Genomic DNA, 10,732 nt, shown 5'->3' on the forward strand with positions numbered 1-10,732 from the left:
GGTACGAGTGGTCGGGACCACCCTTAAGTTACGAGGTGCTGTGACGTCACGCGGGGACGGTTAAAAGTTTTGAGTATGACCCTCGGAGCTCGCAGTTCGAGTTAAGACATGCGCGGCCTGGCTGCGCGGGCTTACGACGTCGTTAGCTGTTTTGAGTATCCGGCCCTTGGACATCTAATACAAAGTGTATTGTTAGGACGGAATAATGAAAAAACAACAACAAAAAACACCGTGATGTATCGATCTTTAGTAACTGCAGGATATAGATATCAGACTGATCTATCCCTGTTTTGTTTCATTGATTTTCTCTGCTCTATTTCATAGTTAATACACCTTGAACAATCGCCAAGGAGCATCTTGATAGAGAAAAAAATTGAACTTTGTCAACATCAGGTAGAGGGGACATCTGCGGCTCCTCATCCGGTACTCAAGACTTTGGGGGATTTTATCCTCTTTTATCTATTTTTTTTTCCTTGTGTGCTTCTTCTTTCTACAGAAACTCGATGCCTAGCTAATTATATTTGTTGTGTTGTGTATATTATGTAAATAATAATCAGAAGAAACGGGACTTATTCTATTTTAATTTAAAGGCGGAAAGGTTTTTTTGGGCACTACTTCCCTTCAGTAATTTTGTTGTTAATATTTGCTATGGAGTATTGCAATATGCTGAAGCAATTGCTTCTTGTTTCTTACACTGGACTGAAATGAAGGTTGAGAATGAAAATCTTGTCCTCCAGAGAGAGACTTGAATATATGATAAAAAAGAGAAGTCCAGAGACATAAAACCTAACAACTTGGCCGCAAAACTCATGGTATAGGAATACCTGCACAAATACCTGCGAAAAGGTATTTATAAAACCCACTATCTTTTTAATTCCATTACAATAAAGCAAATGAGACCACAAAATTATTTTTAGACTATTCAACACACAAGACGAAATCATAAGAGAAAATAAATCCTTAAACACGAATTGTCAACAAATCATATGAGTTACCCCTTAATGTTTCACTTTTATTCGCAGCGATCCATAGAAAACCCGATGGAATAAAAGGTAAAACAAAAATAAAGATAATAATAACGAGGCTGGTAAATACATACATACATACATGCGTTTATTTGGAATGCAATTCATCGTTTTTTTTCTCTTGTCAATCAAAAGTGGAGTTAGTAATAGACTTCTTGTATTTGATCTAATTCACCCATGGTTATATAACTAATAAACAATAGTACCGAAATAATTTTTTGACGTGTTTACAGTTTATAATCAGACCTGGTTATCGGCAAAGTGATAAAAGAATGGAAACACCAAAATGAAAATGATCATAGAAGATTAGAACGATATTAATTCATATCAAACAGTGTATCATATCCTGGTCGAAGTCAGGGGCAACATCCTTTTTAATGAAGCATATGAATTATTTCTTTGTTTTGTTGGGAAATATAAGATGATAATAAAAAAAAGTAATACCAAACACAAAACACAATAGAGAGTAAACTATAGCCAGCATAGGCTAGATATATCTCATGTCATGTACTTAACTGAACCCTACAAATAGCTTGTTTGCAGAAAAGGATGCTGAAGAAAACAGCTACTCAGTGGGTAGCAATAGTCAGTCATTAGTCACTAGACATCTGTTGTCATTCATTGCTGACAAATCTTTATGAATAGTGGTCGGAGCACTACAGTAGTGATACGATTTACCATGCAATACCCCAATGCATTTTATTCATGAGCATTTATCATATACTAATTCAGTGTTTTCCACTTTTGATTAAACTTATACGTGATACCTATCGCATACTACAGAAATGTCTTTTCAGATAGAGGAAATGTTCATAACATTATGATATCAAAGAAACCAGGTTTGAACAAGCATCATCATTTTGTCTTATGGACCACTAGATCGATAACTCGTCTAAAATATATTTTATAATTATGTTATCATGATACCAAAGCAGATTTGAATTCCAGTAGAAGAAAACCTTTGAGAGGTAATCTTATATCCTCCCAGCAGAATGTCTGATTAATCTTTTATCTCGTGATATGTAAATAAGCTTGTAAACGATTGATCTATTCCGTGATGTATAATAAAGTGAAATGGCCGGAGGTAAATTCAAGCATAAAAAAGAGAAAGCGAACCAACAGCTTTTAGTCCCCCCAGAATAGTCTCAACGACTATCAGCAATTTGTAAAGTGTGACGGCGCCCATGTATATTCTTGAGTTGATGAACCCAATAATTTATTAATCTTACACCATTCTTAGCTTCATATTGTATTCCATTTATGAATTCTTATTCCATTTCTTTCCTTTTCTGTAAGCATGATGGAGAAGTAATGTCTTTGCAAAACATGCTGAAGAATTATTTCTTTTTGGAGATGTTGCTCTCCCCTCTATTTACTATAGTGATGTTGACCGTTCACCGTCTGGTTGAGGGATATTGATTTCCTTTTTTATTGTTAGTTTACTCTTCGTTAGGGACTAAGATAATAAAATTGGCTTGGTTATAGGTGTATAGGGTAGGATCGCTTGCTAGTTCCAATGAATATGGTCAATATATTATCAAATTATCATCAAACTATGTCTTATATGCTACTATTGATGTACTTGGCTGATACTTTGTTTTCTTTAATTTATTGTAGTTATTGAAAGACTTTATTTCATCTAATATATTTCTCTCTCTTTATCTGATTTTAAGGACGAGATACTTTGTAAATATATAATCATGATCTGTTTCCTAGATCATCCGTTTTGGTTCATCAGCAAGACGTTTAGAGAAGGCTGGCATACGTCCCATTTCTTAATCAACTATTGTGGATTTGAGAATGAAAAACATCATTTTTATTTTTGAGTGTGTTTATTAAAAAAAAGTATTTTTTATGAACAACCTCTGTGCATTAGTTCACTGGAGTGTCTGCTCATTGGCCAACATAAAAAAGAGTACAGAGTGAGCAGCAGTTAACTGAGGTGCAGGGAATAAATTCGTGGGTTAAGTGAGGCCCGGTTATACAATAAAATATGGTATTTGTATATGCGTATATACTGCTTCATTGATACGAGAGCATCACGGATTAAAACAAAGTTGCAATCAACACTATGTACAGCATGCCCTTCACATCACCTATGGGCCCACAATGTATTACGAAAAAAAGATCAATATATACTGGTTATTGTTATCTTTTCTGCTTACCTCGAACCCCATCAGTTTCCTCCATACGAGAAATAAAAGCAACCGAAAATTAGGATTAGTATATAATTTAAAATCTTAAACTTAAGCCAGTATATCAGTCATTATTACAAAGTGCAGAAAAAAAAGTAAAAATAATCAGGGAAGAACAATATTTCAGCATCTTACAAAAGTTCTACACAGAACAAAGTGCTAGACGGAAGCATGAAACACAGTGAGCAAACTTTCAAGCACTTTGTCTTCGATCACCTCTCATCATTACACAGGTCTTCTTCAGCTCTAAGCAACACAGAATCGTGCAAAACGGCACACTGCGGCTGAATTAAACAAGTTCAAATTTTGTATACTCTTCCCCAACACCCTGCAATGTCCTTACATGCAATGTAAAAACACTTTAATGATATTGGACAAATGATGAATCACATGTCATGAACAGTTTTTTTTATCTTCTTCTTCATCATATTACTGTTCATTTTAACCCTATATTAGTAAAACTGTTGCTGATACACATAGAAATATTAACAAAGCACTGGAAGTTACAGGAAAGCCTTCAGGGTTGCATCCACTATAGGTGAGAGTTGATAATATACACACTTATGTTGACAGAGAAAAATGCAACTACTTTCTCCTATTTACTCATCCATCGTTGTCCTCCTTTAAATCTAATATAAAGTCAGAGATCATTCTAACTCTTTATATATGGAAGTCGTGTTTTTAGAAAACGAGGACTTGTCTCAATATAATAGTTAACATATATATATAATTTTGATGTACAAGCTCTTTAACAATCAAATCAATCAAATGTCTTATTTGACGACTAATAATAAAGAAGAGTACACTTTCGAGAGCCACTCTCTATGCACAATATATAAACTATAATGAATATATTTACATCATATCATATATTCTGATAAACCTTAATCCACACATCTCAACCATCTATCTGTTCAAAGAGATTAACAGTTGCACAGTTTTCTGCCAAACTTATCACATTAAATGCTGGGCATATAGTCAGTCCCATGCCAAATAATCCTGTTGATATCAGTTACAAAATAAACTTCTGTAATTGCCCTGTATGCATCATTCTCAGTATCGATTAGCTCTGTGTGACCTAATCATCCAAACAACACTGATTGGGGATTACAATATGCTGTGTACACTATTCTTTCTATACTATTTGCAACATTAATAGCCATATATTTATTCGATATCAAGACTGTTGCAAAGCATTCACTATGGTTGTGAATGACCTTTGACGTGATGTTCGGTTATATAAGGTACCCAGCGTGACACTAGATGCTGTACTGGTGTGTGACAGATAATACCGGGGCACAGAAGGGACAGGTCTGAGTCCCTTTATATCCTGATGCAATAGAGTACATACTGCGATGAATCAATAAATGACTACAATCAAATTCTGAAATTAGGGATATACAGTACAGTGTTTGGATCAAATAAGTCTGTAAAGCTATATACCATTGTACTAAACATGTGTCAACAGTAATATCAAATTGAATTAAAAACAGTATATCTTAAATACTTTTGATAGAATAATTTTTTTTCTATTCTACAATCGACTAGTATCTGTATTATGACACAACCGATATCAAACACATTATAATATCGGAATGTTACTCTCATAAAATCAGAAATAATATAAATTGCAACATATCACATGTTAGGTAAGGAGCACCATTCATGTTAGTGTGGTTACAGAGGCACATTGGGTATGGATATATTCCTAGCCAATCTTAGTTGGTGGCGCCTACAGGAGGGGGAGCAACAACACGCTATACTTGGAAGCTTCCGAGCAATTTCGTCTCTTTGAGTTTCGTCCAGGACACAGCGCATGAACACGACTCAACATTTTCAAATCATCACGAGCTTCAATTCAACCGTCCAATGGGTGTGGGTTGCTGACCCTGCCTCCACGTGCCACGTCCACAGCCTTTCACTACTCTATCTGATCCCGCTGCTATATCCCTGTCTGGTGGGGAAGGAAGAAGGTTGGGGCCGGGATGCGAGACCCGACGCCGGACTTTCTCGGAGTAATCTTCACAGCACCAGGTGGACCGTTGGCAGCACTGCCACTGGGTTTCGGATCTAAACTACGACTACCACTGGAGACATGTGCATTCACCCAAGAATTAGTGTAGTCTTGTGTAAGTTCTGGCGGCAGTGATTTGCCTTCCGCAGCTAAGCTCTCCGAAACCCTTGCTTTAAGAGAGTCATAAATATCTTTAATGCACAAGAGAGTGTTTTCATCTGGTTCTAAGTCGGCCAGCTGCTGTAAGAGAGGGCCGCCGCCGGTAGGGGATGTGAGAGTCGACGCGGGCGCCGAACGCTTCGGTGAACGATTCAGCGGCGTCGCAGGCGCCGAGTGTCCGACCTGGCGTCGCGTGGTGGCAGGTGATGCCGAGGCAGAGCGTACTGTCCTCGGAGTCGTGGGGGGCTTGTAGGTGTCCGCCGTCAGGCTCGGTCTTTCGCGCGAAGCCCTGCCGTTCCAGGTGTTCTTCCCCGTCGGTCCGCACGAGCCCCCTGACTGGCGCCTGGCCGATGGGCGGAGGGACTGCCGCGCCGGAGAGTCTCTGCCCAGCATGACGAGGCCGCCTTCGCTGGTGGCGCTCCTGCTGCGGCTGATGACTCGCTCGCCGCGGTCCAGGCTGTTCCTCCTGACGCCCGGCCCGGCGTTCCAGGCTGGCTTCCCGGGGGACTTCTCTTCGGGCACTGACGTTTTCTTGGGTTTCTTGTTGTTTACGAATGGATTCTTCAGAGTTTCAATAAATGGTATCTTCGATCTGGGCGTACCAATGCAGGAATTTTTGTGTTTGACCTGTGATGGAGGTGACCAAGTGTTGGTTGCATCTGTGAGAGGATAGTGGGGAGCGGTGGTGGTTGTGTTGGTTGGGGAACGTGGAGGAGTATGTACAGAGTCTTCTGTGGACATTGAGGATCCCTCTGATGACATCTGGGTCATGGAAGACTCGGGGCGTTCTGTCAAGAAAAGAAGAAAAAAACGCCGATGATTATCCGAGGCCCCGAAACTCAAAACTTTATGCTGAACCTCATATCCCACAACAAAACAACATAAAAAACATCCTGTCATCACAGTCTACCTAACAAGAAACAAACAAACCCAAACGAGGCCTCACCTAACATATCTGTAGGGTCCAGTTCTAGGCTCTTCTTGGGCATAGGCTTGCGATTCCTGGGGAGCGTCCTGGGGCCTGTGTTGCCTTGGCTCTTGTATCCTTCGTCGCTCACTTCGGAGGAGTCGTCTCGCCAGGCGGTCTGTTCGTCGCGCAGACCTGGACTCCACCTGATGGGGTTGTATCTGTGGAAGAATCGGCAGAGTCAGAAACGGTATGGCGTTGCAATCAGTATGCGTCAAAAGATATACGTGATTAGGAAAAAAACAAACATGATGCATAAAGATTAGTTGTACTGGTTAGAGGCACTGCGTGGATAGGAATGTGATTTTACATCCGAAATGTTTACAAATAACTAAAATCCACATATCAACATGTTTACTGTACATCAAAAGTAAACTAATATGCATAACACATCTTTACATCTTTGCAAAAAAATCTTTACATCAAAATTTCGCCCCAAGAAAAATGTCACATCAAAGTTTATCAAAGAAAATAAATCAAAGTTTCCTAAAAGAAAAAGAGAGAGCTTAAAAAAAGACGAAAGCCACTGACCTTCCGGAGCCAGTACGAGAGAAGGCCGCGGGGTCCCTGTTCGCCGGCGACTGGGAGCGCTGGCGGAGTGAGGAGCGCCCTTCCAGGGAATCCCGCCTTATCCCGCGGCCGCTGGCGCTCGAGCGACGACGCGGCGACGGAGAGGAGGGCACGTAGCCTTCGTCACACCTGTGGTTGGACGGGGCTCTTTGAGAGGTGGGCTCAGGCTATACTAAATACGAGATCAATCAAAACCACGTACATACACATGTACACACGCACGTGCACACACACACGCACGCACACACGCGCACACACACACACACACACACACACACACACACACACACACACACACACACACACACACACACACACACACACACACATACACGCACGCACATACATGCATGCACAAAATATATATATATCTTATATATATATACGTATATATATATATATATATATATATATATATATATATATATATATATATATATATATATATATATATATAACCAGATGATTGCATATGCAGATACACGGAACGAAAATCACAAATCAACCGGGACACAGAAAAAATAACTTGCAAATCTATGTCTTTCTTCATACTCTGTAGGACTTAAAAACAAAATGATCAGCATATATACATATATCAAGCAAAAAAATCATCCACATCCGAAACACAACACCATCACATCAACAAACTTAATTAAATATTCCTGAAAACTGAAAATCAAACTAACGCACATACTGCCCCTGTCTCAACACCACAGAAACCACAGCGGGTGACGTCGCACACCATAAAAGGAATCCTTCACATAAACCCAGTGTTAGAAAAAGTACCATGGTATCCTGGTCATAGTCACATCACATCGACGCCAATCATGTTCCACGCTTTGCATTACGTGTAATCAGAGCTAGAATTTTGAATACTACGAAAATAGGAATACTGTGGTTGTCTAGAGATCACTATACCTTTGGTCACTCTATCAGTGCATTCTTTGCATCATATCGTGGTAACTGTTCCTATGCTTCGTATTTCCTCTTTTCCTTCGTCTATACCCCTTTGTTTGTTCGTTTCATGTAATACGCAATTCTTAGATCAAATATTTTGTCGGTGTTCTTCTTTTCTCTAGTTTATGTACTTTGTTCTCAGTGTGCTCTACGTAATCCAATTCAGATAAATTTAAGATGATTATGCTTGATGAACTTATTAATATTTTGATTTTATTTTTTCCTCAGTAAATCAATAACAATAAATCGATTAAATAAATGTTCGTTTTGTCCTTTTGCTTGTTTTCCTCCAAAATTATTTATATTCATATATTTTCATTTACGGGTTTAAATATATCATGCAATTTCAGCATTCGCATATCTATTCAACTCCCAAATCATCTTTTAGCAATCAACAATACTTTTCAACATCATCCTATTTTCAGTGCATGTGATACCAATGTCATATTGCATTCTATTGGCACTTCATCCTCACCAAAAACTTAGGGGAAAGTCTTGGTACTTGTTGCAGATATTGAAGCATTTACTGAAGCAGGACATTTTGTTGGTCTTGACGACACGGGTGCCTTCTTACCAGACGCTTGTGCCTTCTGCTCTGAAGAACACTGCAGCCTGGTTCTTTCTGGCGACTTCTTTGGTGTAACATTCTTAGTCCTTGTACTTTTACGTTCCCCTGTTCTCAAAAGCACCGCCTGAGATTCTTTATGTGGATTATAGGACGAGCTAAGAGTCTTTTGGGGTATTTTACTAATTGTGTTCGCATTATTTATAGTGCCTGTATTTCTGGTCGTATGTGATGGCTTGCTGTGTCTGAATGTAGGTATTTTTGTGCTGCGTTTCGAAGGTTCGCTGTCCTTAATGGCGTGCACTGGGATCATTTCTTCCTTTAGCTTGGGTTTTAGATCAAGTATTTCAAGGCTTTTAGAAGACTTTGGCGTCGAAGTTATGGGTAAACTTTTAGTTGGAATACTGTTAACATCAAGCTCCTCAACGGATGTGTCCGCAAAATCGGGAGTAGGTCGTAACATCATACAGCTTTCCTTTGAATGTGTATCTCTGCCATAGTCATGCATCCTCTGAGGGATACGCGAAGATGACAGAATGGTCTTGTTGTGTTGTGGTGAAAGTGATGTTAGTTTAGTGGGAGATGCTTCTTTAGTTTTGGGGGTACCTCTCAAGGAAGAGCCCTTACGTGTGTTTGACAATGGTTGACTTGTTTTGGGGGTTGTGTTTCTGGTTGACAAATTGCCTGATTTCTCTGGACTAAATACACTCCTTTTTCTCTCGGGGGTAATTTTAGGGGTGGAGCTACAGAGAGACTCTTGGGGGCAGAACGACCTATCGTTTACTGGCTTAGAACCTCTCTGTGGAGTAGAGACCTGCTCTTTATTCAGAGGGTTAAATGTTGCAGAAAGAGCAGCTGCTCCCCGGGACAATTTTCTTTGTGAATTCCTCTCACGGTTCCATAATCTAGGCGAATTAGTCATTCTAGACGTAGGTTTACCATCCGCTAGTCCCCTCGACTGTATCATTGTCCTTGATGTGGGAGTCTCAACCGATACGTGATCTCCAGACCTTTTGATATCAATAGGAAGAACATGATAAGCCAATTGCACAAATAGTTACTTCGAGTAGTATAAAAAGAGATAGCTCATCATTCCACACGTCTTTTTTATTCATGAATGGAGTCTTTTAGCCCTAATATAATATATGTATATCTCAATATCATATACACCATCACGAACTATAAAACTTTCGAAACCCAACTTCCCTTCTAAAACTGATAAACCTCGCCTAATCGCTATAAATAAAACCAATGAAATGGCCATGACTTCATCCAAGAAAAGCAGTGGTAAATAAAATAAAAGAATAAGTTCTACTCAAACACTATACGGGGAAAGAATATGACCCAATATGACCTTACCTCTCATACGTGACGTTCATGAGTTGCCTCTCCTGTCCGCTGCTCGACGTCTTGAAACCTACACGGGAAGACAGGGCGGTGCGGTGACCTAGGGGAGAAGGGGGAGAGGGGGGGAGGCTGTTAGTACGCTTGTTGATTGAAGTTTTGTGTCGAAGGGGGGAGGGGAGGGTGGGCGAGGGGGAGAGAAAGGGTCAGAAGGAGGGAGGGAGGGAGGGAGATGGATGGAGATGGATGGAGAGAGAGAGAGAGAGATAGAGAGATAGAGAGAGAGAGAGAGAGAAAGAGAGAGAGCAAAAAAGAGAGAGCGCGGCCGCATGAAAGGCAAAAAGACTAAAAATAAACAAAAATGATTACAAAGTCCCCCGGATAACTCCAGCTCTAAATATACTTTGAAAATTTTCTCCGAACCCGCTTTCCACACGTCATCCTGTGCCCAGTAGCGAGAGGATTCCAAATGACACAATTCTGAAAACCAACACAATGACGACACAACACCGAACCTCTGTTATCATTTCGCATAATGAAAAAAAGAAAAAAAAAAACACACCAAAAAAGTGGGTGAAAATCCGGTCAATCACCAACAGCAAACACAATAAACTACCCCCTTTTTTTTTTACAACATCCAAATAAACTCTCGTCTATGTTGCACCTGCATAGGGCGGGGCAAAGTGTGTCACAGGCAACATGATCACGAACTGAATAGGAACAAACGGAGGCCATGCGTGACGCCAGCTAGGTGATTTCTCGGCCGGATGAGGACTAATGTTTTTGCCTTTTGCGTGCGAGTATCAATTTGGAGAGAGAGAGAGAGAGAGAGAGAGAGAGAGAGAGAGAGAGAGAGAGAGAGGGGGAGTGGGTGAGGGAAATATATAGATAGATAAATAGATAGAGTGGGGTAGCTTGGGAGTTAGAGGAAGAGGG

General features: G+C 40.1%; 1 protein-coding gene across 2 annotated transcripts in view; it reads right to left on the reverse strand.

Annotated features, from left to right (window-relative positions):
• Positions 1-2,838: 2,838 nt before the first annotated feature.
• Positions 2,839-10,732, reverse strand: part of LOC122248291 (GAS2-like protein pickled eggs) — a 246,470-nt gene continuing 238,576 nt past the window's right edge. Inside the window, exons 6-9 of one of the 2 annotated variants that reach the window (XM_086540073.1) lie at positions 9,812-9,899; positions 6,892-7,059; positions 6,340-6,521; positions 2,839-6,181 (exon numbers count right to left, since the gene is read on the reverse strand). In XM_086540073.1, the coding sequence (XP_086396199.1) occupies positions 5,163-6,181; positions 6,340-6,521; positions 6,892-7,059; positions 9,812-9,899 (1,457 nt within the window). In that variant the 3' untranslated portion in view covers positions 2,839-5,162. Of the gene's footprint in view, positions 6,182-6,339; positions 6,522-6,891; positions 7,060-8,232; positions 9,463-9,811; positions 9,900-10,732 lie in introns of those variants that run through there. The other variant, XM_086540074.1, reaches the window with a different exon arrangement.

This window comes from Penaeus japonicus, unplaced genomic scaffold (genome assembly GCF_977035675.1).
Source record: "Penaeus japonicus unplaced genomic scaffold, GWHDUDI00000001_assembly GWHDUDI00000009, whole genome shotgun sequence".
NCBI lineage: Eukaryota > Metazoa > Arthropoda > Malacostraca > Decapoda > Penaeidae > Penaeus > Penaeus japonicus.